Raw genomic sequence first — 27952 nt, 5'->3', positions numbered from 1 at the left:
GGAAGGCCGAGACGGGGTGAGGAGGAAACCCAATCTCTCCATATCGAGCTAAAGCCTTCATCAATTAACGGAGGGCGCCGAGAAGGGGAAGATAACCGGCTCTGTTTTGCCGTTCCTCACTTGTGCCTCCTGCAAACAAAAGCTCTCCACCGGCAGCTTTCGTTGTTTGGGTTCCTGGTCAACTCGAGCCGTATTAAATTACGCATTGCACCTTTAAGAAGCTGTCACCAGGATTAGAATTACGCGCAGCGACCCAAGTCACTCTCCAAAGAGGGGGTTTACGCACCGCCGCTATCCAGGAGAGGCTTCTCCTTTCGACGAGTTCTCTCTCTCTCTCTCTCCGTGCACCCCGCTCTTCTTCTCAGCTTTGGGGATCCCCGACACCGCGCGACATGGCCGAGCCAGGGAAAGGGGTCATCGCCGGGAAACTGGCCATCAACGTCCAGAAGAAGTTCACCCGGGCGCAAGAAAAGGTAAAATTCGCCTGCAGCCGCTGACCTGCTGGGCAAATGTTTCCTTTGGATAACGGCGCACCGCTTGTTGCGCAACAGGGCGTTTGTGCGCCATGCTCCGCTCCGGTTTTACCCACAGCGGGTGTATGAGCCCTGTCTGCTGCTCAGCACCCTGCCGAAGTGTCCTTGAGCAAGACACTGAACCCTGACTAGCTGCAGGACTGCTGTATGGTGAAGGAGCCTGACTCTTCGTTGGCTGTGGAGGAAGGGGATACAGAAAAATAGATAATTTCCCACTAGTTTTTTCATTATAATTAGTTTTTAGTGAGTGTTATGGTAAAACATTGTTGCATGAGGTAGACATGCAATGATGCAGAGCCTCTGAATGGAAAAATGACTTCATCGTGAGTCTGTGTACAAGTTTTTCTCTGTGTGTGTTTGTCTAGGCAGAGTTGGGTTATTATTATCTGTGCTAATCACTCTCATTGCTTAATCCTGGGGGGTTTTACCCACTAATCACCTCACTACAGCACCAGTGCTGTCAGTCAGCTGGTTTGTGTTTTGAATAAGGAAAGAGGAGGGAAATCATGTTTCAATACCACACTTTCCCCCCATAGTATTGCCTCTCTTCAGCGGCTCTACTCCCTGTGTTAACCTTTAGGACGTTTACTCCACATTAGATGGCAATGACGGAGCAAGAAGGGGTTTGCTGAATTACCTCAGTGAGACACATGGCTGTTGACAGACACTGCAGGCATCAGGGATCAAACTTGCGGCTTTGCCTCCTCATACTTACTCATCCACCTTCCTCATAACTATTTCTGCATCCCTGCGGGCAGCTGCACATATTTAACTCCTTAATTCACTTCTGGCCAGGGTGAAACTATCTTGAATTAAAAAAAAAAAAAAAAAAAAACTAACACCAAGGAGCTTAAATGTGCAGCTGTCTTCTCGCCCAAAGCCTCAGCTTCCTTGTTTTGAAATTCAGATTAATTTATCTGTTGTTTTTTATCAGTAATTCTGTGTAATGTCAAAGTTGGATGTGTAGTGAACAGAACCAAAAGTAAAGTCTTCAAATCGCTTTCTTGGTCTAACCAGCAGCCAAAAACCCCAAAGTATTAATTTATAATGATATGAACGGAGGAAAAGAAGACAAGACTTTGCAACTTTGTGATATTAGTGAAGCCAGAATCATACAATGTTTGGCATTTTAACTTGATAAAAAAAAAACTAAATCAATTTGTTAGCTAAGAATTTCCAATCAGATTGATCCTTTTCCCTCCTGTTTTAGCCTCCCAGGTCCAATATAACACCGCAAGTGAACCTGAATGGACTTTAAATAGCAGCTCCCCTCATGTGTGCTGCCCTGTAGTCCATTCCTGAATGAAATAGCACTCATGTCTCACGTTCCTGATATCTTAACATGAGTCAAGGTTTGTTCTGTAATTCACAGTGAAACACCTAACGCACAGTGGCAGCAGCTCATGGGCTATTAATGTTTTTTTTTTCCTTCTCTTTCCTCACTGAAATAGACATTCCTGCATTCACCAGATATTTACAGGGGGGTTATTGAATTCCTGGAACATCCTGGAAGTTTAAGAGCTGTGTCTCAGTCAGGGCATTTGATCAGTTTCTCATTAGAAGTCAGGGAATATTGAGTAATTTTACAAATGAGTCAAGTTTCAGGATCATACCAGGATTGTAGAAGCTGTAGAAGTGTCCAAGCGTTGTTATGGAAAGTCATGGAATTTCACATGGGCTTGTGATGGGAAACCTGATTACAAGTGACAGCGAGATCTTGGCTTGGGTTCAAACCCAGGTTTCCAGGTTTCAGATGCGTCACACCGCTCAGTAATGATGAGTATCAAAAGCTATACCTATCGGTGTTGCAGCAATGTTTGGTGCTTGTGTTTAGTTTGTGGCATCACATGCTATCAAAGTGTATCTTGAAGCATCAAACCATTAGATTAGCATGATAACAATTCAAAGTTTCCTCACTTTTTTGTACATTTATCCTGAAAACATCAACTGACTTAATTTGATAAATACATAACTCTCTCTTCAACAAACAAAGAAGTTAAAGACAAAAAAAAATATTCTGGAAGCAGTATAATTTAGGACTGGGTGATACGGTTGAGATCGGTGATTCATGAATGATGATGCTCAGCCCATCAGTTGAATTTCTCTGATCAGAGGAAGGTCAGAGGATCCTGTCCCCTCCTCTTGAGCAGGCCTCAGCTGTCTGACTGCTGGCAGGCTGCCGTCGACCCCTCACCTCCCCAGTCACCCGCTCCCCAACGCACATTTACATTTTTAGGCGTTTCGGTCATGCTTCACTCCAGGCTGACTCATGATTAGCAAGCAGTCACAGGTGCATTTTTTTTTTTTTTTTAAATCCAAGAATGGCAAAGTATTTTTTGAATGGTCACTTAAACTTATTGGCTAGGGTTAAGGTTATAGGGATACTACAGTGCTTTGGCCAAAATAGCCTTTTCCAACTTCAGCAGACCCAGACAAGATGTTCGATACCATTTTCACCTCTGCACATCCAGTGGTTCAATTCCTATGGGTAGCATTTTGTGTTAGCTTAGCATAAAGACTTCAAGTCTATGGGAGTCATTAGCCTAGCTCTGTCAAAGTTAAAAAATAAACCATACATCAACTCCAAAGCTGTCTTATTTACACAAATACATGAAACACTGTGTAAAAAAGACAGATTCGGAGTGCTGTAAAGTTTATTTTACCTCTTTGACGGATCCATGCTAACGACTCCCATTAATTTTAAGTGTTTATGCTAAGCTAACGCAAAATGCTACATATAGGAACTGAACCACTGGACATACAGAGGTGAAAATGGTATCAAACATCTTGTGTGAGTCTGGGTAAGTCGGTAGAAAGGCTATTTTGCTGACAGTGTTGGTGTATTCCTTTGCGGTTATGGTTGGGCAGAAGTTGGTTATGGCTAACATCAGGGAAAGGCTGTAGATGTCAATAAGATCATGACTTTTCCATCCTAGGAAAACAAATATCACATTCAGAGGTTTCACTTGAGGACGCTCTGAGCTGCTACTTAAAACTTCATTACCCAGGAGCCCTGCAAGGTGACGACAGTAGACTGCACACAGCTGGCTCATGTTCACCAAGCCGGCCGGTCTCTGATGTTTTATACCAAAAGAAACCAAAGAGTCAAGAGAGGAGAAAGATCTAGTGTCAGTGAGTCCAGCTTCCTGCTCGCTGCTGTTTAGGAGACAGTTTAACGTTTAGTGTTAAGTGACCAAACTGACACCACAATGACATCGGCTGAAGAAACCAGATTTTTTCATAGAACTCTTCTTTAACACCGCTTTAAAAGGGTCGCAAGGCGTCTCGGAGCCATATTGGCTATTTCAGGGATCAAACCCGTGACCTTTAGGCTACTGGATGGCCTGTAACCACTTCCCCACCGTGCCGCCGTCTTGTGCAGTCAGACCCATGCAGTGAAAGAATAATTTACTGTCTCCACAGCTGGTTCCAGGCTGAAACAGAGCACAGCAGGCAGAGTGACTCTTAAAGACCCGATGAAATGAACTCTTACTTTCTTGATTTGATCTATTTCTTGTTGAAATAGGGTGTTTGGGGCGGAACAGGGTGCAGAGAAGGATCATTCATAAGTGTAAACCAATGAAATATCAGTTTGGGAGAGAAACACAATTTGATTTGACGGGACAGGTGTATGAGGGAGGATGTTTAAAGATTTGCTCATGTTTTATTGGTTGAAATTTTAATTTACAGCCACTGTGCAGGATGATGTCGCTGTTTAAGATCCTCTGTTTTACGGGAAGTAGAGGTCATTGAGGTCCTTTCATGGAAACTTTAATTTGCAGATTTTTTAAAATCATAAAATAAGACTTGTCGGTTCTTTAAGTGTACGTTACAGTAAAAAGTTTTGTGTTTCAATGACCAGAGCACATAGAGGCAAATATTTTGAATGAAATAATGCATGATATTGTTTTTTGGCTGGTAAAACGTATCTTTGGCGAGTTAAAATAGTAATAATAATAATAATAATAGAAAGTTAATAAGGATGAGGACTAGTTGGTTGCTCAAATCAGTGCTCCGGCCTCTGATGGGATGGATCAGGGCCAGGCCAGCTGACGGAAGAATCCTGAACCTTCCCTGGGTGCTGCCGTGGTCGTCATGGTGACGTATATGTCACCCAGCAGCCAGCGAGGCCCGGGGCGAGCTCTGCAGCGCTCACATCCCGGTCAGCTGTGCAGGGCATGCTGGGAGAGTTGATCCCGGTGGAATCCGGATGAGTCTGGTTGGCGGTGATCTTTTGAAACCCGCCAGCGACCCAGCGTGGCTTTGGGAGTGACAGAGGCAGGACCCCGTGGCACTGACCCCGCCCCTGCCAGCACCCAAAGGTCTCCATAAGTGCTTTGTATTTATGTTCGCTGGCAGCCCCGGTGGGAAATCACCAGATGACGTCTCACATGAATTAGCGCTGCGGGTTTCAAAGTGGGAACCTGTAGGGGTCCGTGAGGGCCTCCAGGAGGCCCTCAGAAAAATGAGCCATCAATTAATTTCATTGTAATTTAATTCACTACAAAATGTCATGGTGCAAAACTGTTCAAGTATGATAATTTATGAAATTTAACATTTAATCCTTCGAAAGCAATGAGCTTGTAGCCAGGGTTTAATTCACCCTCTTAACATAATTAATTTTCTCTAATTTACTTTTTAATCTTATCATTTTTCCTTTTCTAGTTTTGCAATCATTTCTTAAGTAAATTATTATTATTTTTTTTTTTTTACTTATTTCTTGCAGATTTTCAGGTCATTTCTCACTAGTTTGCTCATCACCTTTTTTCTCCTGTTTATGAACGATATTAAATTAATTTGCGCAGGTCTTGAAGGGTTAACGAAACCCAAAATCACTTCACATGAGGGTCTGCTGCTTAAAGAAAGCAAATTCGGGGGACTTGAATTAGCACACTCTAAAGCTGCAATAATTGAAATTGTGAATGTACAGACAGTGTACTGTAACAGTTTACAGGTTGTTCATTGTTTACAGCTCTTTTGTCTCGTCCTGACATCGAGTTGGTTCACTCCTGCTGCCGGGGTCGAACCTGTGCTGTTTGAGTCACATGACGCACATTCATCTCCTTTACATTGTGGTTCACTCCCTGTGTGAGCTGAACCCCTCCGACTCGCCCTGCACACCTGTCCCTCCTCCTCCCAGCATGCCTTTCTGCTGGGAGCGGGGGTGTAGCTATCTATAGACCCCCGGGCCTCTTTCTCATCGCTCTTAATACCCCACAGCCTCTGTGAGGGAGTGTGTGTGTGTGAGTGTGTGTGTGTGTGTGTGTGTGTGAGTGCTGGCAGGCTGACGAGTTTCTTAGTGTATTTTTGGGGATGAAACTGAACACCCATGGATGGCGGATAGCCACGGCCTTCTGTGAAACTAACAGAGTGCACACACACACACACACACACACACACACTTCCACACACATCTCTGAGTAAGATTGAGCTGACTGTATCTTCTGTTAATACTCAAACACACAAGTTTTTGCAGCTAGGTGTCATTTCTGTGAAATACACTGAGCCAACACACACACACACACACACACACACACACACACACACACACACACACTATAACCCTGTGTGGCCCCACAGAAATCTCCCCTGCCTTCCTGAAGCTCCTGTGTCTCTTACAATAGAATATCATGGACACTTACACCTGGAAAACTAGATACAGACGAGGGTGTGCGTGTGTGTGTGTGTGTGTGCGTGTGTGTGTGTTTAGTGGTAATACAGCATGAAAAAATGTGTGTATCAGTAGCTCACCAGCAGTGTGGAGACCAAGAGGACTGCTGGTGAAAGTTAAAGGAGGGCATTTGTGTGATATGAAGTGTAAACACAATAATCTCTGTTTAGTTATCAACTGTCTTCCACGTTGTGTTCAAGGGCTTCTGGAGAAACCAAACTTTTCAGTTGCTTGTCTCTTCAGCTTCACGCCACAGGGGCCGGGACGGTCCATTCAACAAATGGGGGATAAAACAGGAATAGGACCCTGTGCAGTCCTCTGTATCTCTGGAAATGAAGGTTGTAGAGATACAGAAGTAAAAACAGTCCCTGAAACCCCCCAGGCGGACCTTGGTTCTACGTTAGTCAAAATTTTATATCTCTAGCATGGAAGGTCGTAGCGACATGAGACCACGTTTGTTTCTGACACATCACAAATATGTTTCGAATCGACATTATCTTGTATATCATGTCGGGTGACATTTCAGCCATTTTCATCACTTAGGTTAAGGTCTGGGGAATCTGCCAACCCGGCATCATCATCACAATTGTTCTTGTGATACGTTACAACCAAACATAGTCCACAACAAAAATACATTTCCATCGAAACATAATTAAGAATAAGTTGAATGAGAAGGTCAATTTTTCGAGACAGGGCTTCTTACATCAGGGGCGTTGGGCTGCACAACAACCCGGAGCTGAAATGACAACACAAACGTAAAATGAAGACGGATTCTGATTGGCTCTCTTGATGATGGACAGGCAGGCAGATGAGCTGATAGGTGGTTGTAGAGGTTATCCTACGAAGATAGAAAAAATACAAATGAACCTGTGGGAAATGAAGTGGCCTGATCTGTTTCCAATCCATTGTTAATATGAAATTGCCCTTATTGCACTTATGTTAATTGTCTCCATAAGCCAGGTCCCTCACTACTCCTGTGAATATAACTCCAGTCCGGCCATGCGGGCTGTGTTACTGAAAGGAGTCTCGTGCTGGTAGGAGCACAGAGGAGCTGGATAGTGTTTCAGGTGAAGGTCACAGCCTCCGACCCCCCCCCCCCAGGCACCCCGGCTTGTCTGTCAGTCTGGACCCGTCCTGGGCCGGAGGAAGGGATTTTTACTGCTGTTGTCATTGGCCGGGTGTGCAGGAAGCTGTCGAGGGCTGCAGCCTATCAGGTGGCAGGAGGACACGTCCGTCCACTGATTGGATGGGAAGTTGTTCAGGGGAATTTTTTTCAGGGGTCGCTGTCTTTTTCCTCTGGCTGTTTCCCACACCAAGCATCCATTCATCTGTTCATTCATTCATACATGCCATGTGGGATGTGCCAGGTTAAGAAATTGACTATTTTCTCCAGAGATGAGTGTTTTTTTCTCTCTTGACCTGATTTTTTTGGTCCTTTTCAGTTTTATTGAAGTATTAGAGACAGACATTTGCGTTGTCTGTCTCTACCCATTTTTATTCTGTCATTTCCACAGTGCTTTGTGTTGGTCGGCATTTTCTTCTACTGCTGCTGTCGATGTAGTGTCCCAAGATTTTCTGCTGCAGGCTTTAAACTTAGTTATTTCTTGATTAAAAAAAAAAAAAAAAAATTTTGTCTGTTGTCTTTAAGTGGGCGTGTCAGTGAGTCAAAGACACATGAAGACATGTATACTACTAACCCTCCTCCTTACACATCCCTAACCTTAAGCTCTCTCAGGGGGTGTGGCTTAAGCTGCTGTGGGTGGGTGTTGGACTGGTGGGCATGTCTCGACGGGGTGTGTCTTATAAGCCACATTTAGATTAACCCTGCTACTCATACTACTATACTATTTAGTAGGGAAAAAAAGAATTAGTATGTCCCAATACATACTAAACTACATACTTTGTAAGGGCAGCTGCAGTACATACTAAAAGTAAAAAGTATAAGTATGCGATTTGGAACGCAGGGTTAGACTTGTTCACATTAGCATATGTCACAAGTCAGCTAACAGGTGAAACAAGATGGAATGCATAAAGGGGCTGCATAATTATTCCGTTGTATCACCACAGTTAATAATCATGGAATATTTGCAGACTAGCAAATTTTTTGAATTTTGAATGCTCAGTGCTGTTGATTTGTCGTTTTGCTCTTCAGTAATCACAATGACTTTCTCACTGATCTCTGTAAGGCAGTTCCCCTCTCACCAGGCAGGTCAGAGGTCAGATACAGAGCAGCACCCTGCAGCCGGTGGATATCTGGTTTCTTGTCACATGGCTGAAGGACTTACAAAATGAAAATTTAAATACCGAAATCCATAATTTACTGAGGAATACCCATCGTCAAGATGTTGATATTATATAAAAACAGGCAAAGGGCTGATTACTAATATAATGTATGCAAAGGAGTTATCATGTAGCACTGGGGCAATGATTTACTGGGGACATGTGGGTGATTTTTAGTTGACCAGCAGGTGAATCTGCTGAAATTTGATGTCTTTGCTTTAGGGTTGGACAATAAAATGGTATCAGCAATTATCGTAATATATTTTTCCTCAATATAAATATGAAGAATGTACAATGAAATATTGATCAGTGTGGAAAGAGCAGAGAAAGGTAGGGTCAGGAGTGAGGAGATCCACACCACACACAGGAACTGCACACTGTGTTGTTTGGTGGCTAAAAGAGAATAACATAATGCTATTTTTTAGTCTCATGCATTTCTCAGATTTCACACTGAAAAGTAGTCTTTAAATGTGACTATCTGATGTATATCACAATAATTATTGATATTGACTATAATAATGCATTTTATTGTGGTAAGCCCTGCTTTGTTTGATTGTGAGGAGAGCAGGGAGGGACTGGAACAGGCTCCAGCGACTGGATGACCCCCAGCCCGTTAAAATCTGGGTGACACGGTGTCGGCACCCACCCAGGCAGTGTGTGTTGCAGCAGCGGGGAAGTCCCGGGCCCCGTGTTTACCGTGGTTTTGGTGTCCAGGATTAAGGCGGCAGGTGGCCGTGGAGTTAGAGGCTCCTCGGTGCGCCGCAGTCAGACATTTGATCAGATTAGCCGGTGACCTTGTCCCGCAACAACAACAGCCACGGACCGACAAAACCGACGGCCCCTTTCTGATTCCTGCTCTTCCTCTAAGCCTTCCTTTACCTTCATAAGTCAAGTCAGGTCAGCTGACATGTATTTATAAAGCAGCTTCACTGATCAGGTTCCTTACAAAGAGCTGGACAGGGAACAAAAAGCACATACAGCTGAAGAACAATGATATCAATATGGATCAAGTCTATAGAGATACAATAATAATACTCATTTAACTGTTCCTATGACTCATGTTTGATACTGCAGCAAAAACTGTACTTTTTTAAATTTCAACTTCATGTTGAATTCAAGCATGTTTTTTCTTATTATGGTATAGAATAAGAGGGTTTTTTAGTAGAATTTGTTCCCTATAATTTAGTTTTTTTTTTTTAGTTTTTTTTTTTTTTATTTGCAGTTTTTTAAACATCCATACCAATGCCATCATTGATGTGATTCACTGCATTAAAAAATATAATTAAAACAATGTCAAGATTTGAAGCATTCTGGTACCTTTTAGTATTTGTAAAATGAAAATCAAAAATGAAAACTGATGTTCTAGGTGTCATTTAAAAATTCCCAACCCTCTCTGTCCTTTCTTGTTCCTTTTTGTAATCAATTTCTTCTGTTTTTTTACTGCACAAATGCACCATATTACACCCATAATGCATATTTTGCCCATAATTTGTGTTTCTCTCATACAGAAACACACTGACTGTCTTTAGTGGAGAGCCGAAGTGTGTTGGTACTTTAACATGAACATACAGACACACAGAGCTGGCATGGCAGTGGGAAAACACTCTTCCCCTTTTTTCATCATCTTCCTCTTTCCCCTAACTCTCTCTACCTCTCCTCACTTCTTGGTTGCAGTTTTGAGGGCTTTTCCTGATTTCTGCAGGCTCCTCGTGTTTTTTGCAGAGTCAGGCGTTGTGGAGGCAGAAAGCAGAAGTGAGCCAGGGAGTGTAAAGTAACACAGTCACCTCTGTACAGACCTGGACGCTCCACTGCTGCTGCACTGCTGAGGAAATGTTTGGACAATTTAATTTCCCTTTTCAAGACATCAACAATTGTCCGGCAAAACTTAGTTGTAAAGTTAAAGAGATGCGTTTTTGGCCAACGATATTGATCATTTATGTTTTAATTTGTGTACATTCTACACACATAAATTGTTCAAAATCATTATCGGACATTGGCCGTTGATTTAAAGTGGCTATTTGGTTATAAAGCATTTCTCCTCATTTTCCTAGTTTTGAAAAAGCTTCAGACTCAGACTTTGTTTCTGACCATCATAGTTTTTGAGATACGGGGCTTTTTGTTCCATCAGATAGACAGAAATTTCCCCTTTTTTGCCTGGCTTTATGCTGGAGAATATTTACAAGGAGGGAAACTTTTGATAGCAGAACATAGCCAATAGCAAAGCATATGGCAAGAGTTTGACTAAAACTGCAGTCATGCGGTAAGCTTGCAGAAAATAATTGATGAATGTTCTGAATGTCTATAGAATTCATTACATACTGTAAAAATCTCTGTGTGAAGTAATTTAGTCTGATGTTCAGTGTTAAAATCTTGTTTTTCTTCAAACAAGATAAAAAAAAATCTGCCAGTGGGATGAGATAATCCCACTTATTTCCAGGATTTTAATGAAGTGTCATTTGTAAAGTGTCATTTTCTTGATCCCACTGGGCTGATCTGATCTCATTCTGCCTTGTGTCAGCAGATTTATACTTGTTCCCAGAAAAAAAAAATCCTGAAACTGCATTGGAAACGTGGCATTATCTCATCCCACAGGTGGAAGTTTTTTCTTACAGTGTAAAATTAGATCTCTTCTCATCATTTCTCTCTGCCTCAACATGCTCTGTCATACAAAACCACTCTGAGGATTTACATGTGTTGTAAGACCATGGAGTCGCCGACCTTTGACCTCCGCACCACTGACTGCCTGCATTGTCAGTGATGCAGGAGCTGAAGCTTATCCTAGTGTCGCCGTCAGTGCAAGAGAGGAGCCATGAAGCCATGAATATCAAAGATTAATGATACATGAACCAGCAGTGGGAAATATGAAACACTTAACTTAAGTAAAGACAGCAACACCATTATGGAAAAATAGTCCCACTCAACATGTTTCTTCAGTCGTATCGGCATAAAATATTATCCATCAGCAGCTTTAGTTAAAAACAATATTGTAGTCAGTATTGAATTATGAACCCAAATGAATAAATTCATGAACCCAAATAAATACATTTTGAAATTCTGAAAATATCACTAATATTCGTTGACATTATTCCCTCTCATCCTGACACCAACTTGTACCCAAGCAATGAAATGAACCTGTTTTCCCCATGAGATTTTAAATTTGGACGGAAATATTCAGCTGTAATCTGTGGTCATTCATGTTGTAACTGAGGCCTGTTGCATTTATACACACACACACACACACACACACACACACACACACACAGCTGTGTTGGTCAGCTGGTCAAAACCACAGACACAGGGGAGACACATGGCTTTGACGGGCAGCATAAAAATAGACAGACATGCCTCCAGTTTTAGAGCTTAAAAAAGATAGCATGAATGAAATGAAACTGATAGACAGATAGATAGATAGATAGATAGATAGATAGATAGATAGATAGATAGATAGATAGATAGATAGATGGATTCTGCTCCTCACTGAAATTACATTAACTTTACTTTACTTGAACTTTACTTTATAATGACATATTAATACTGTTGCTACAAAGATTTGTCTCACAAATATCAGTACAAATGCCATACTTTGTTATTTATTGCATTTTATTGTATTTATATCAAATTTGAATGCTCATATTGTGTATTTCATTGTCTCATGAGATTAGTACATCATCTCATCCCTGGGCAGTGTGCTGCTGCTGGCAGAGCATCAACAAGTTCTCTGTTTTCATGGTATTTAGGCTCAAAATGCTTCATTTTGTGTTGATTGTGTGGCTGCTGTCCGTCCTGCAGGTCATGCAGAAGCTGGGCAAAGCAGACGAGACCCGAGACACCGTGTTCGAGGAGATGGTGGCCAACTTCAACAAGCAGATGGTCAGCGGCCTCAGTGTGGCACACGTCCACCTTCACAAGTCACGTAATCTAGGAGTCTTGAAATCCTGAATTTGAAGAAATCAGCCAAGAGAGTGAACTGCACTTGGCCGGTTTCAAAGAGGTTTTCCTGCAGTATCTTAAAAAAAAAAAAAATCATGTAGTTCATTTGTTGCCTACTAAGGCAAAGTAAAATTCTTGACAAAAGCTGACACAGCAACAAAGATGGAGACTAAATCATTTGCCAGGAAGGCGCCACCACATTGGCTATAAGTGTAAATATTGATATGGAATATATTTTTGGTTTAGAAATGTTGATATTTCAATGTATTTGTTGGTTTGCAGAAACATAAAATGGCACAATTTTATTTTGGTGACCGGGTTGCAACAAAACAAATGTCCCTTTGATTTCTAGTCTAAGAAAAAGTGAGATTTCAAGTGCAGTTTCTTCATTTCTTCATGTTTTTTTCCTCTTGTTACATCACTTCTCTCTTGTGTTGCTCTTTCAGACAGAGGGAACTAAATTGCAGAGAGACATGAAAGCCTACTTAGCTGCAGTTAAAGGTAAGAAAGTGTGTCTGTGTGTGTGTGTGTGTGTGTCTGTATCTGATGTTTTGTCCAGCTTTATGGGAAAAATCCGTACAAAAAATGTTCTTTCTTACAATATAAATATCTTCATATAGAAGATATTTACACAATGTCTCACTATAATGAAAGTCATCCATATGTCCATGCTGATATCATTTTTGATGGTGGCCATGCCTCCCAGCCCTTATTCAAATTATAAATTGAAAAAGATACATTGAGCTACAAGTGAAAGTCAAGGTCACATCCCTCTGCAAGAACGTCACAGTGCGCCTACACACTGGACATGAGGACGTTTTTATTGCAAAATGTGTTCATTTTTCATTCTCAGCATTGTCATGCAGTGCTTTAATATCAATATGCTATTCATCAGGGGTCATTTTGGAAATTCCCTCATGTGTCAACATATTTCGGGCTGTTCCCAGAAAAATTCCTGAAACAAGTGAAACTGTTTTGGAAATTGTTAAGATGAAGATTTTTTTTGTGGTGGATTACTTTGTCACTAGCTGTAACTGATTTGCTGTAACACAAAGTGTTAGGCGATTACCTCTGACCTCCTGTGTGTGTGTGTGTGTGTGTGTGTGTGTGTGTGTGTGTGTGTGTGTGTGTGTGTGTGTGATTCTCTCTGCCAGCGATGCACGAGGCGTCGCAGCGGCTGCAGGACTGTCTGGCCGACATGTACGAACCTGAGTGGTTTGGCAAGGAGGAGATGGACTCCCTGATCGTGGTGAGAACTCTGTGTGTGTGTGTGTGTGTGTGTTAGTGTGTGTGTGTGTGTGTGTGTGTGAAACACCACTTTGTAATCACTCTACAAATAGCTCTGCAAGTCTGGATAACAAAAACTGATGATTTCTTACTTCTTGCGATGTATAAAAGCGATGCATCAAACCCCCAAATCAGTTTGGACGTCCAGTTAAGAAATCAAAGCCTGGCCAAAGTACTGAATTTTTAGACTAAGAATGCATAGACTCCTGTTTTCATGTACGATTCATGCTCATTTTCATTTATTATAATGCTATCCTTATAATGAATGCCTTTTATTTACAGCCTATATGCTTTTCCATTAAGTTATCAGGTAAAAGAGAAAATAAAAGCCCTCACTTGGCCGTGATTTTGGGGAATCACAACGCAGAGAGTTGAATACGACCTGCTGCTCTAACTCCCTCGTTCCCTTCCTCTCCAACTTCTTTCCTCTCCTCTTCTAACTGCATGCTTCTCTCCTTCCATCGCTCCGCCTGAAGGAGATGATGGAGAAAGAGATGGACAATAACATGGAGGTAAAACACAGCTGGCCCGGCGTTTCCCACAGGTCACAGGATTGTTTCGGTGGTGAAAGCAGGCTGGCAGGGAGCGATCGCCTGCATGAAGCCAGCAAAAAAAAAAAAAAAAAATCACAACATCTTAAGAGCAACAGTTTCAACAGAGGCTGCTTTTTTTTAGGCCAAGTTCATGCACCATCACACTAAATGCAATCACAACTACATGCAACAGCCAATGAAATCAAAGAGAACAATATGCATAATATAGAGCTTATGTTTATTTGCCTGTTCTACTTACTTTTTCATCTATTTGACATTAGATAGAATTTACAGTCAGTAGCTGCCAATATAAACTGTCTATAATTACTGCTAATTAACATGTAATAGTAAACACAACTGGCAAATAATATTCTGAAAAAAAATAGAGGAGTAATTCATGAAAATGGGTAACATACCAATTTAAATTTTAAACACAAATTTACTTACTTTACTGTCAGAGATTTATTATTATTATTTATTTATTTATTTTATTTATTTTTTTTTTTTAGCAAAAAGAAGGGTCTGAACTGCAGTCATGTGACATGAAACTTTGCTGTGATTGGCTGTTGCCTGAACCATGTTGTGAAAAAAATGAAATAGCTTCAAAAAAATAAATAAATAAATGCAAAAAAAAAAAAGAAATAGTATAATGCAAAAAAAAAAAAAAAAAAAAAATCCTAATCCTAAAATCCTAGTAGCTGGTTTCCTCTCCTTTTCAAGCACTGTGAAGTAAATTTTGCAGAAATAAGCACCGTCAACATGAGTCTGACTCTGCACTTGTTTTGTGGAGGTGAGGCCTGCACACAGTCGACACCAGCGGTTCTTTAGCTGGTGATTGTTTCTGTGGGTGGCTATTAAAGTGCATGTGGGAAACGCGGGTTCAGCCTAGCAGAGGAACTCAGACGTCTTCGCTGTGGTTTTTAGACTAGACGCTGTGCGCTGCTGTAGAAACCTTACAGCCATTTCGAGGTCCTTCTCACACGGCCCGACTGCAGACTGAGCTGTTTCCCAAAGAGCATGAGCAGTGCTGTGCAAGGGCCAGTTGCACTTCACAAGAACTTAATCAAAATTCAGTGAACAGCGTGAATTTTGAAAAAAAGTTCCCAGTCCTAAAAATGAACTAGTCCACGTTCATTTCCTCCTTTTTGTAAATGAGCTGATCTGGGCTTTATTTTTTCAATAGAAGCTCTTCCTACCATCCCCAGCCTCCAAACACTGCCACTGCCCACTTCCCAAAAGAAATGAATTACTCTACACTGCTGTAGATTACTCTTAAAAGCCAAGAAATTTTTACAGAAAAATTTCTCATTTACTGATACAGTACCTACCTACATTATGACTGCTGTGTCGTAATGACCAATCAAATGAATTATTATTATTATCTCCTGTCTCTGTCCACTGTGCTGGTCTAGTAAAGCAGAACCGCCTGAAAATTAATTTTGAAAAATTGTCATATCTGTGGGCAGTAAGGCAGCAAAATCACATTCTCAGGCACTTTAGGGTCCCCGGTTCACATGGCCTGCATGTTTGTGGATTGTGGGGGGAAATCCAGGTGATCACTGGGAGAAAACACACAAATTCAAAAACATAAAGAGATGCTTTTTGGGTCCAGAGGTTCATGAGCACAGCAGAGAAAACCGGCTCAGCAGATATCTGGCAGTGTGAGAACAGACGAATATTCACCAGCTTGGTTAGATGCTAGTTACTGTGAGGCCTCAATGTAAAAGGACTTATGAAACTGTGTTGTCTGTTCATGTGTGTGTGTGTGTGTGTGTGTTTTGCAGGACACAGACATGCTGTGGGTAGACTACCAACAGAACATTACGGACACCACTGTGCTCGACATGGACACGTACCTGGCCCGGTTTCCTGATATTAAGGTATTTATGTCTGTGTTTGTGTGTGTGTGTGTGTGTGTGTGTGTTTACCATTGCTTCCTGTGATTTTTCCATCAGCGTTTCCCTCCTTCCACTATGAGCCAGAAGCTGCCAGAAACTGAAAGCCTTAGCTCTGCTTGCTCTGGAAGAACAGCGCCCTCTTCCTGTTCTCCAGCAGACCAGCAGCCTGATCCCACCTGCTGACAAAGTGGGCACAATGCAGAGTACAGACAGACAGTTATTATATGAATGGCTCAAATGAATGTGGCGATGATTTGGAAAGCAGGAACGTGATTTCTGGTTAGTCAGCAGTTTGGAAATAAGATTCCCTCAGGAAGATCCACTTGGCTTCGGACCCGATCCGACCCGAATGACTCCTGACTCCTGGATCAGTCTGTTTGATGTGGGGCGAAATTTGGACTCCACAGTTTCAGTTTCACACTTTCCAAAATGTAATGTTTGTCATCCATTTTCACCAAACACATTTCACCTTTGAGCACGTCAAGTGTTTTGCTCGGACCAATCAGAGAGCGTGTAGCTGCTAGATTCCTCCACATGTCCTGGCTGTGATGATTCGCATCTCCTCTCTACGGCGCCCCCATGGGGTCAGCTGAGAGAAAAAAAAAAGAGACCCGTGTTTAAATCTGTACTCTCGGTTCAGAAATCTGTTCGCACGATTTAGAAATCATCTCTTGGATTCATAATTGCTGTACTTGAATCAAAAATCTGTGCCTTATGTACAGGGTGACCCAAAAAAACGGGAATCTTTGAAGTGCGTATTGGCAGACATGAGCAAGTGGCAGCACAATTTTTAAAAAATGTTTCTTAAATGGCATGTTTTAAGGTTTCAGTTACTATGAATAAAATATTTTTCTTCCATCACTCTTGGTTTTATTGGATTGTTAAAAAGTTCCCGTTTTTTTGTGTCACCCTGTATTAGTATTTGTCTTTAGGCAGTGATTGTGCGGGCATAGCCACAAGAAACCAGATACAAATAACCCTTTTTGAGATTAGATATCTGGCCAGATTGTATCAACCCTTTGGCGCATAGCGGCCACTACAGTGGACAGCTGTTTAAAGTCATTTTTTCCTAAATGCAATGGTTTCTATGGTGGAATTGCATATCAGCTCTTAGAATGCTCTCTGCTGCTCCCCCCCATTGAGGTTTATGCAGAGACTGTCAATTCTTGTCACTGAAAACATATTAATACTAGTATCATGACATAGTAATACCAGTCCTGCATCCTTAAAGAAGTATGGAGACTCACAAAAGAGTTCATGCCCGAAGAAGAGTAAAAACACAAAAGAAAAAAATCTTGACTCAGGCTTTCATAATTCATGCATCAAAGGGTTAAAAAACACAATCCAGGAGCTGATGGTAAACCACAAATCTGTTCAAAGAGTTTCAAAGTGGGTTTTAAAGCATGTAAATGGAGATATGATGATACCTGCCCTTTCCTAAACCGTATTGCGCCCCCTTCAGGCTCGTATAGCGAAGCGCGACAGGAAGATGGTGGACTTTGACAGCGCCAGGCATCACTTCGCCAACGTCCAGAAAGGCAAGAAGAAGGACGAGGCCAAGATCGCCAAGGTGACCCAGAGGGTGTGGACGGGAGTGTGTGTGTGTGTGTGTGTGAGTGTTTGTATCATGATTTGTAGTGTTTTGATTGGCGTGTGTGTTCATGTCTGTTGTGTTTTCATGCTGCACTGAAGCTTAATTGGTTTGCTAATGAACATTTGCCTAGTTAACTGAAAGTGGCAGCGTTTCCTCTCACTTGCTAACAGAAATGCTTATTAACACCTGCACTCGTGTTCAACTGTTCTTGTTTGCCTTTTCTCTCGTTTTTCCTCCCATTTTCTCTTTCTTTCTTTCTTTCTTTCTTTCTTTCTTTCTTTCTTTCTTTCTTTCTTTCTTTCTCTCCTTCTTTCGCCACTTTCTTGCTTGTTTCCCCACTACGCTCTCTCTCTCTCTCTCTCTCTCTCTCTCTCTCTCTCCCTCCCTCCCTCTCTCCTGCATGCTGCATGTTAGCCAGCAGCTCTGTTGGAGATGGCGGCTCCCAGCTGGGCTCAGGGTTTGATTTCAGCCCACCAGGTGGCTCAGACGAGCCTCTCCTTCAACCAGGTGAAGCTCTGGTTCCAAACTGACCAGCATGTTTACATGTAGTCACCTCACAAATTCACCCCGTCCAGATTTCGCATTGGCAGCAGGAGTTGTGAGATATGTCAAATATATGCAGTGGCAGGTGATCACAGAAACCACAGCGATGAGTTCTCTGCAACAAAGGTGGAGGTAAAATGAATTTGGAGTCCATATATTGCCACTTAAGAGATATTTTTAAAAAATTAATGTTTGTAATATACATTTAATTTTACAAAATGTCTAAAAACAGCCCTTTAACACTCTATAGTAATGATTATCAGTAAGTCATTTACAACACCTTAGTTGATGAGGAACAAATCATAAACAAAAATGATTACACCTTTGTAAATGGTTAGTTAACTATTATACATATTCTTAAACAAATCATAGTAAATGATCATTCTTATTTAATATTTAAAAAGTATTTAAAATTAGTATTTGCACTAGTATTGATTGGTTCATATTTAGATATTTAGACAGAAACATAGCTTTTACTTATTTTTATTTTACCTATTGCTTTATTTCAGCCTTCATTATTATTCAGTTATATTCAATTATATTCAATCCTCATTATTTGAACACTCACTGCATTCAGAGTGATTTGAACATTAAACCCTGTGTGTGTTTGTGTGTGTGTGTTTGTGTGCGTGTGTGTGTGTGTATCTGCATGCTCAGAAAGTTCATATACTCTTGGTACTGCTGCTTACTACAGACATACTAAGTGCTGATACATTCTTCTTCTGTATGTTTGTTTGCTGTGTGTGTGTGTGTGTGTGTGTGTGTGTGTGTGTGTGTGTGTAGGCGGAGGAGGAGCTGGGCCGAGCTCAGAAGGTTTTCGAGGAGCTGAACGTGGAGTTACAAGACGAGCTTCCAGTACTGTGGGACAGGTAACACAGCTTGGCCCAGTTCATTTATTTATGTATTTGTTTTTTAAAACACAAACAACAATAAAACAACAACAATAATAATAATAGTAATATAAAAAACATAATTGTTAATTGGTTAATTGGTTATTGTTTCAAATACTGATGTACCAAATGTTGATGCGGTCTCACTTTGTGTGTGTGTGTGTGTGTGTGTGTGTGTGTGTACGTCCAGTCGTGTTGGCTTGTATGTTAACACATTCCAGAGCCTGGCAGGACATCAGGACAAGTTCCACAAAGAGATGAGCAAGGTGAGCGTTAATCATTAATACACTGATTGGCTGAATTGATAAACCGATTAGTTTATGGATGTATTCATATCTCTCTTCATGTGTGTGTGTGTATGTGTGGGTGTGTGTGTTTGTGTGAGCACTGACATTTTGGTCCCCCTGTCTCTCCCCAGCTCTGTCAAAACCTGAACGACATCATGACCAAACTGGACGAACAGCGACTGGCCAAGTGAGTGACGCCAAACTCAGTTTCACGACTCAGACATCCAAACATATTCACTTTGCATCATGTTCTTTTCTAATATTTTACAGCTCAGGATAGGAATTACACCCAAAAGATTGTTAAAATAAAATAAAATATAATAAAATAAACCCTGCCCCCCAAAAGGTTAAAACAAACAAACAAACAAACAAATAAAATAAAATAAAGTGAGTTTTCTTCACAAGCTCCCCCCCTACAGGTTTTCATCAGGTCAGTTTTCAGTGGGTTAATATGAAAGTGTGCTGTGCTAGACCTATTTCACACAATCACAAACTAAGAGTGATGTCTCCACATCGCCCCCCACTGCAGAAAGGGAAGTACTGCAGCCAGCAAGACAGGCGCTTCTGGGAAGAGGTAAAGCTGCTGGTGTGGGATTTGAGCTGGCAACCCTCCAGTGACGAGCACGCTTCATTTAATCTCGTACAGAAAGTGTGTGGGAGTGACGCCTCCTGTTTGCTTCCTGTCTTTGGTGTTTGATACATGACAGTGCCTGTCCGCATGTTGTCATGTATGTGTTTTAGCATTCCACTGCAACAAAGCTCCATTTTAAGTTATTTAGCCTTTTATTCAGTGTTAAATTCTTGTTTTTATTCTTCAAACAAGGTAGAAAAAACTGCCAGTGGGATGAGTTTTTTTTTTTTTTTTTTGCATCAAGTGTCATTACCAGAAAAAGTGCTGAAACAAGAGAAAATGTGCCACTTGGTCTCATGGTTTCACGCTAACCCTGAACCTCTGTCGGAGCGGGTTGTTCCCCAGGTTTCGTTTTTTTCTTCTGTTGTTTAAATTGTTCATATTTCTATTTTGTTTTTCTATATTCCTTTTTTATAATGTTTATATTGCTTTTTGCTATTTATTATCTGTGTATACTGTTTATTATGTAAATTATGCTTCATATCTTGCTATCCACTTTGCTGCTGTAATGCGTGAAATTTCCCCACCGTGGGACTAATAAAGGAATATCTTATCTTATGTGTTTGGACCAAGTGGGATTATTTCATCCTACTTACAGATTTTTCACCCAGTTTGAAGAAAAACAATATTTTAATACTGAAGATGAGACTAAATGCTGTGTGGCCGTGTTGTGTGTCTGACTGTTTGCTTTATGAATGCTTGCCATGATGCATAGCTCGATATGATAGATGAATCTGGTCTTTTTGGTTGAGCCGAGAGTTTGTTTGGAGCTCTTTGTCGCCCTCGTGTGGTCGGTGTGCAGCGCTGAACATGAGATGCATTTGAGTCACTAACTCTCTCTTGCTGTTTCTCCTCCTCTGCACCCTTGTTCTCTCTTTCTCTCTTCTCTTTCACTCTCTTTTTCTTTCTCTCTCTCTCTCTCAGTGAGGGAGCCAACCACAGCGCGTCCGGCGACTCACCACCAAAGGTAAAGTTCAATCAAATGAAACCCAGGTGACAGGAAGGAAGACCTGCAGACATGTCTCCTTCACGTCCTGTGACTGCACGGCAGTGTTTACAGCCAAAACACTCAGCGAGCTCACAGTGTCCAGTGTCTTTTAAAGCCAGTCTGGATTTTATTCAGTGACTTCAGACAGCAGAATGGCATTTAGGATTATCAAGTCATGTCAAATTTATTTATAAACCACATTTTATTCTTTTTTTTATTATTATTATTCTGATTGAATAACAAGGAAATCTAAAAATCTTGTGTTTACTAATCCTGTGTGTCTCTGTCTTCCTCACTGCCTTTGCATGCATGCACGTGTGTTTGGTTTTAACCCGTCCTCGGCGTCCAGAGGCCAGGTCCCCCTCGCCCCACGTCCCGAGCCACACCTTCCCCAGACCACAGACAGCACGACACCGACCAGTACGATGACGACAGCTCACTGCCTGACACTACGACGGCACAGGTCAGACCTCCAAACCACTCTTCCTCTGGATGTGCCGTCTTCACTTTCTCAGAGATGCACATCAGGATTTCAGCAGGGCTCTTTTTTTACGGGCTGTCCTGGCCCTCCTTCAAGCCTCCTGTACCTCCTCATGCCTGTCTTTCATTTCTGAGTCACACAATCACAGTGTCTGGGTTCCCTCAACATCATTATTCATCTTCTTTGCCCAGCCCTTCAGCCACTTTTGGCTTTTCTTCTTCATTTTGTTTTTTAACTTCTCCTCCTCACACCTTCTTGAAGTTATTTTCCTCTTTCTGCCAACCATTCCTTCTTTCCTTTTTCAACTACCTGGATGAACCAGTTCGGAGTTTTCATACAAACATTTCTGGGAGGAACACTGCAAAAACACAAAATCTTACCAAGATTATTTGTCTTATTTCAAGTCCAAAATGTCTTATTTCTAGTCAAAATATCTCATTACACTGAAAATAAGACATGATCACCTCAGAAGTAACTTGTTTTTAGACAATTTTCACTTGTTTCAAGTGAAAATTCACTTGAAACAAGTGAAAATTTGCTTGTTTCATTGGCAAAATTTGCCAGTGGAAAAAGTGAAAATTCACTTGAAATAAGTGAAAATTAGCTAGAAACAAGAAACAAATTTTGCCAATGAAACAAGCAAATTTTCACTTGTTTCAAGTGAATTTTCACTTGAAACAAGAGACAATTGTCTAAAAACAAGTGACTTCTGAGGTGATCATGTCTTATTTTAAGTGTAATGAGATATTTTGACTAGAAATAAGACATTTTTGACTTGAAATAAGACAAATAATCTTGGTAAGATTTTGAGTTTTTGCAGTGAAGAGCTGCTGTTAAGAAAGCTAAGGAAAAAAAATCTCATTGGTTGAGTAAAACTTGAGTGAGTGAAGCCGTCAAACCACAAATATCCAGAGGGCAAGTTTGCTACCTATAACTTGGATAGTAAAGAAGGAACTCTGGTCAAAATATTATTAAAATATGAATGGCAATGACTTTTTTCCATCTATTCATGACCGAACGATGATGTTGGATTTTCATGTTTCCTTTAATCTGCCACCTCTCTGGCTAGTGTGAACTTGGAAGCTCAGCTAGCTTGTATAAATAACTACAATGGCTAGATTGTATTTTGAATTGGTAGCAAGAGTGCTAGAATTCATGTTTATTAGAAATTAATTAATTAATATAATCCTCTCTCAATCCTTGCTGTTTTCACTGAACTTCAGAAAAACCTCTTCGGTCCACCCACTCAGGTTTAACTCAACCAGTGAGATCGTTTCTTCCTTCAGAGCAGCTTTGCCTCCAAGGAATGATTATATAAATAAAACTGCAATCTGCTGAACATGATATTTAACATATAAGCTGCAGTGGTCCTCGTCACTATGTGCAGTAAACCCTGTTGTCTTGATGCCTACTATCCCACATGCAAGTGTATATATATGTGTGTGTGTGTGTGTGTTTGTGTGAAGCAGTGTGAGCCCTCGTCAGGGGTGAACCTGCTGGATTGGGATCTGGAGGTATTATTGCCCGTCACATTACCGGTCCCTCAGGTGGGTTACCTTCATAAAGGTCAAAGGTCAGGCGAGTTCTGCCCGAGCTGACAGAGACACTGACTGTGTTTACACGCAGCTTAAACACCTCTTATATTGATTGATCAGTTTACTAACTGAGCTAACCTCTGACACTTTCAAGAAATTGCAGTTGAGATTAAATGGATTTGCAGCCCGAATGTAAACACAATTACTGTCATCTAATGCCAGGAAATATATATATATGTATATATATATATATTTTTTTTTTTTTTTTTAATTAAAGTGAGCTACATCCCTGTGTGTGTGAATGCATGCATGTGTGTTATTAATAACTATTCTGGTCATTTTCAACTTAAAACCAAACCCTGGGTCTAATGCATGTTTTTTGTGTTTGCATTCTCATGCAGGCTCACTTTGCATGTGAATGATCAGTTTGCATGATATTGATGGACTTGAGTGATCAGCTGTCTTTATTCAAAAAGCGATACCGATCGAGGAGAGACAGATGGGCTGCGGGCATTTACATTTGATTTGCATTTTGTGTGTTTAGCTGAAGCTCTCTGGGTCAGGTAGGGTTTCAGCGTGTCGCTCAGGGGAAGTTTGTTTGGACATTTGGGCGCTGATAGAGACACATTACACAGTGCAGTCTGCTGACATCACATCACAGGATTTCTGGGTATTGATGTTCAGAGATTTCAAAAAGTTACCTCTATTAATTGAAGATCTCCAGTGCTGCATTATGAACAAATATCCCCGCAAGAAAAAGAAAATATGAATTCACTGAAGCACATAGTGGATTCATAAATATGCCCTGAACATTTGATATATTGACGTATGTAGATGATAGCAGTGTGTAGATGAGAATATTAAGACACTGGCGAAGGCTTTGAATACACCTCTATCTCACTGGCTCTCCTGTCTCTTATTGCTTCATGGAAGGCACCAGCATGGGACTCATGGGTAAGCACATTGATGTGTAGTAAAATAGCAGTGGGCTGTCCAATTCCATTTCTATTTTTTCCTTTCATTTAATAGAAAAGCTGAGAATGTGGCAAATGCACTTGTTCTCCATATCCGTGGTTAAGCACTGCAAAATGAAGCTCTTCAATTTAACTTCTGTTTCCCTCAAGAAATCTTTTTCTTGGTTTTCTGAAACCCTCCAAAACTCTTGCTTGTGAACCTTTCACACCCTTTGATCCCCCGCCAATCCAATCCTCCATCCGACCCTCCTCACTTCCTTCTGCTTCCTTGTATGCCCCCAAAACCCGTTGCATTCTTTATAACCCCCGACCTCGTAGCAAGGCCAGTCCCCTGCACCACAGGACCTTGAGTATCCTGATGACCAGTATCCTGATGACCAGTACCCACAAGATGCCCAAGGCGGCTGGGATGATGATGATGGCAGCTCAGAGCCCCAGAGATACACACAGCCCAGTTGGGACGATGCAGGGACCGTTGAGGGCCAGGAGAGCTGGAATGACGAAGGCGCTTCGGCCCCTCAGTCATACACCGAGCCCAACTGGGACGATGACGGCACCCAAGCGGAACAGGGTGGCTGGGATGATCAGAAAACCGCTGCTGATCAGTCGTACACCCAGCCCAATTGGGACAATGATGGTGCTGAAGTGGGACAGGGTGAATTGGATGATGGAGAGGATCAGGTAGGAGGGTCATGAAGGTGACCTGGGTCTCAGGATGAGTTGTCAGTAAACAGGCTGGGCTTGGGAGCACGGCATTACCAAGCTATTTAGTTCTGATTAGGGTCACTCCTGAAAATGTCTTTTGTCTGACTCTCTTACTCTCTTTGTGGTCTTATCTTGGCACGCTTTTTTAACTGCTCTCCAAACAAGCCCTGACAGGCGTCTAACCACATTACCGCAACACACACTTGTCCTATCCTTACACATTGCTATGTGGTGGAGTTAGAGGGACCGCTGACCATTTGTTGGACTTCTTAATAATTAACTACATGGCTTTTCTCTGCTTGTTTCCTGATTCAGAACGCGGTGACCAACGGCTCTGATGGGGATCTCCCTCCAGGATTCCTCTACAAGGTGACATTTGGCACTCCTCCTTTACTGACTCTCAAAGGAAATCACTAAACAGATTGGTTTGAATAATTAGGACATAGTAATGAGATTCTGTCACACACGCTTTCAGTACAGGTCTGGAATACTACAAAATATCTTCTACTTTAGTCTCATATTCAGTCTTAAAATTATTTTTGTTAAAATGCAGTGGGGTTTAATAGCTGTATTTTCATTTGACAACAATGTCTTGAAATAACATATAAAATGTTTGGTAAGTCTTATGTTGAGTTATAGGACTTACAACATTGCCTCCATTGCCACCAGAAGATGGCCTACTGCAAAAGGCCTATATGTCACTGTGAAAAATAATCTGTAGTTTTAGTGATATGGCCTAGATGACAGTAAGTCTGGCCAGCCACAGTCAGTATTGGTCATAGTAGTCATCAACATGGACCAGTATCCTCAAATCCAGTCAACAATTATAGTCTGGGAAAAGGATGGATGTAGAATGGAAAATGTGCAAGAACTCTGTTGTATCTATGGTAAATTGAGCTGCATTTAGGCATGACAAAAGCAAAGCCGCACATCCCAATGAAATAGTAACCCATGAAATGTGAAAAGAACAGTCTGCACACCAGAATTAACAGGTATAGACATGTATTTACGTGCTGTTATTTTGCATGCTTCTTTAATCCAGGTAAAAGCAGTGCATGACTACGCTGCTACTGATGGTGACGAGCTGGAACTGAAGGCTGGAGACATGGTGCTGGTTTTGGCCTTTGACAACCCCGATGAACAGGTCAGTGGCATTTATTTTACCTCAATTCCCATTTACTGTCAGTTTTCCTCCTTTACATTTTATTAACTTACGATTTAAACATTTACATGAGCATTTAGTTGCTATTTCTTTCAACAAGTTGCCCACATCACCTTATCCCGACTGAGTAATACCCCCCATCTACTCACCTACACACACACACTCACACACGTACACACATACACACACACCTTTGCCCAATGTAAAATGGACTGCAGCAAATTTATGCTGCAAATTTTAAAAAAAATCCTTCTTTTTTGGCCATAGAAAGACTGTTGATTTTCTGTCTTTCTGCAGGATGATGGCTGGCTCATGGGCTTGAAGGAGTCTAATTGGCTGAAGAACAGAGATCTTTCAGGCAAAGGTGTTTTCCCTGAGAACTTTACCCAGAAGGTTTGAGCTGAACATTATGACAAAATGCTGTCCTCTGCCCCAGTGTCTTGAAAGACATGATCGAATCATCACAAAATGTGGCTCTATTAATCAAAATCTACTGGTACAACATGACAAAAATTATACATTAAAATACAAGGGCGTCTCCATGGTTGTGATATTGATTTATCTGTGGTTTACATCATCCTCATGGAGTGGTGTCAGAAAACAGTGCCAGTTCAGTGTAACTCAGTAATCACACATACACACATATTAAACAGATTTTTTTTTTTTCAATCAAAAAGTGATGAAAAAAAGCTATGCATATTTTCATTACAAGTTTTGCTCCATGAGGTAAACGGTCTAAAATGTTTGGGCTGTCAAATAATAGACTCAAAATTAAATGTATTATTGTGTTTTTGTTTTGATTTCTTATTGCTGAATTTTATTTTGTCACTTGAAACCCAAAACATTGAGTAAGCAACATAAAAAGGGAAATAACTGTCAGCATATTTTTTGTTCTGTATTTTCAACTGATTTTGAAAACAGGGTTTCACAGGGTTTCCTTGCATGAAGAATTTGATTGTATTGTCATTTACTTTGTAACAGTTAATACCATGACACCAAGTTTGGATCAACTTGGAATCACTTTGAACTATGCCAGTGGAAACGGGCAGAGGCCCTAGACTAGAGCCTTGGAGAACACCACATGAAATTAATTAATTAAATAAATAAATAAATAAAAGCAAACTGTTTGCAGGGCCTTATCTTGTACATCTTTTTTGGGTGTGGGGGGGGGCTTTTGTAACATTATCAGAGGGAACAGTAGTTTGTCTTATTTATTTTTTGCCCTTTTAAATGCAATACTTCATTTGTGGCTTTAATTGAAACGAATTTCTGATTTACACAGAGGTCTATTGTGATTCAATCATCTCCCCATTCACCTGTAAAATGTAAAACTAAGATGTTTATCAGCAAACTGGGCTGCTGAATGTTTTACTCTGTCTCTACCACTATTAAGAGAATATATTATTTTTGAATATTCTTCTGAACAGCAATGCTATTCTGGGTCTCTGTGCTCTCTTGAACTGGACAGTCTAACTTTGTATCAGCCTCAGTGAAATGTTTTCCTTTTGTGAATGAAAATCTTGATGTGCAACACTGGATCACGAGTTTGAGTACCTTTTTTCTTTCGTGGTGTTTTCCAGAAAAACTCAGGTTGAGGCCACATACTAAAAGAAAATGATGCTGATTGTCAATATAATATCTGAATGTACTGTGTTTCAACCTGATAAATGAGGAATTGATCTACCTTCTAAAGAAGCTTGAAACCTTAATCTGGTTCAAAGTGATGGCCCGTCCAAGCAGTACCGTCTCAACAAAATATCCTGCTGAAAGTTTAGACACAGTCAAAAGGGATTTTCACACTGGACATGTGATAAACAGTGTTACAGCATATGTAACCAGCACACTGTTGGATCGAATCTGTGTCATTAAAGATAAATGAAACCACATGCTGTGTCATTGTGTGATATGTCTTATAAATTTACTTTGCCCCAGTTTGGGGAAAGAAAGTGGTTTAAGGGTTGCTGAAGTTGAGGGGAAAGGCAAACATCCATACTGGAATAAAAAATTTTTTTACCCAATATTCATTGTTC

General features: G+C 41.0%; 1 protein-coding gene across 2 annotated transcripts; it reads left to right on the top strand.

The window, feature by feature from the left end:
- Nucleotides 1–4: 4 nt before the first annotated feature.
- On the top strand, nucleotides 5–27808 carry bin1b (bridging integrator 1b). Of its 2 annotated transcripts, XM_030074946.1 has the most exons (19): nucleotides 5–473; nucleotides 12274–12354; nucleotides 12861–12915; nucleotides 13569–13663; nucleotides 14178–14213; nucleotides 16019–16114; nucleotides 17595–17702; nucleotides 18141–18233; nucleotides 19053–19138; nucleotides 19350–19425; nucleotides 19578–19633; nucleotides 19976–20020; nucleotides 21002–21044; nucleotides 21415–21528; nucleotides 24015–24035; nucleotides 24374–24736; nucleotides 25076–25129; nucleotides 25803–25904; nucleotides 26220–27808. In XM_030074946.1, exons 1-19 carry the CDS (start codon nucleotides 393–395, stop codon nucleotides 26319–26321), a joined length of 1707 nt encoding a protein of 568 aa, XP_029930806.1. In that variant the 5' UTR covers nucleotides 5–392; the 3' UTR covers nucleotides 26322–27808. The 2 variants fall into 2 exon arrangements, with proteins under 2 accessions (XP_029930806.1, XP_029930815.1); XM_030074955.1 differs by lacking the exon at nucleotides 19976–20020 and having other exon boundaries at nucleotides 393–473.
- Nucleotides 27809–27952: the final 144 nt, after the last annotated feature.

Source organism: Myripristis murdjan, chromosome 2, assembly GCF_902150065.1.
Source record: "Myripristis murdjan chromosome 2, fMyrMur1.1, whole genome shotgun sequence".
Taxonomy (NCBI): Eukaryota; Metazoa; Chordata; class Actinopteri; order Holocentriformes; family Holocentridae; genus Myripristis; species Myripristis murdjan.
The sequence above is the reverse complement of the archived record's forward strand: the minus strand, read 5'-3'. Positions and strand labels throughout refer to the sequence as shown.

Coding starts and splice junctions, on each gene's coding strand:
- bin1b (XM_030074946.1), top strand. CDS start 393: ATGGCCGAGCCAGGGAAAGGGGTCATCGCCGGGAAACTGGCCATCAAC. Junction 12,355..12,860: donor CCAACTTCAACAAGCAGATG/GTCAGCGGCCTC, acceptor TTGCTCTTTCAG/ACAGAGGGAACTAAATTGCA. Junction 25,905..26,219: donor TTGACAACCCCGATGAACAG/GTCAGTGGCATT, acceptor GTCTTTCTGCAG/GATGATGGCTGGCTCATGGG.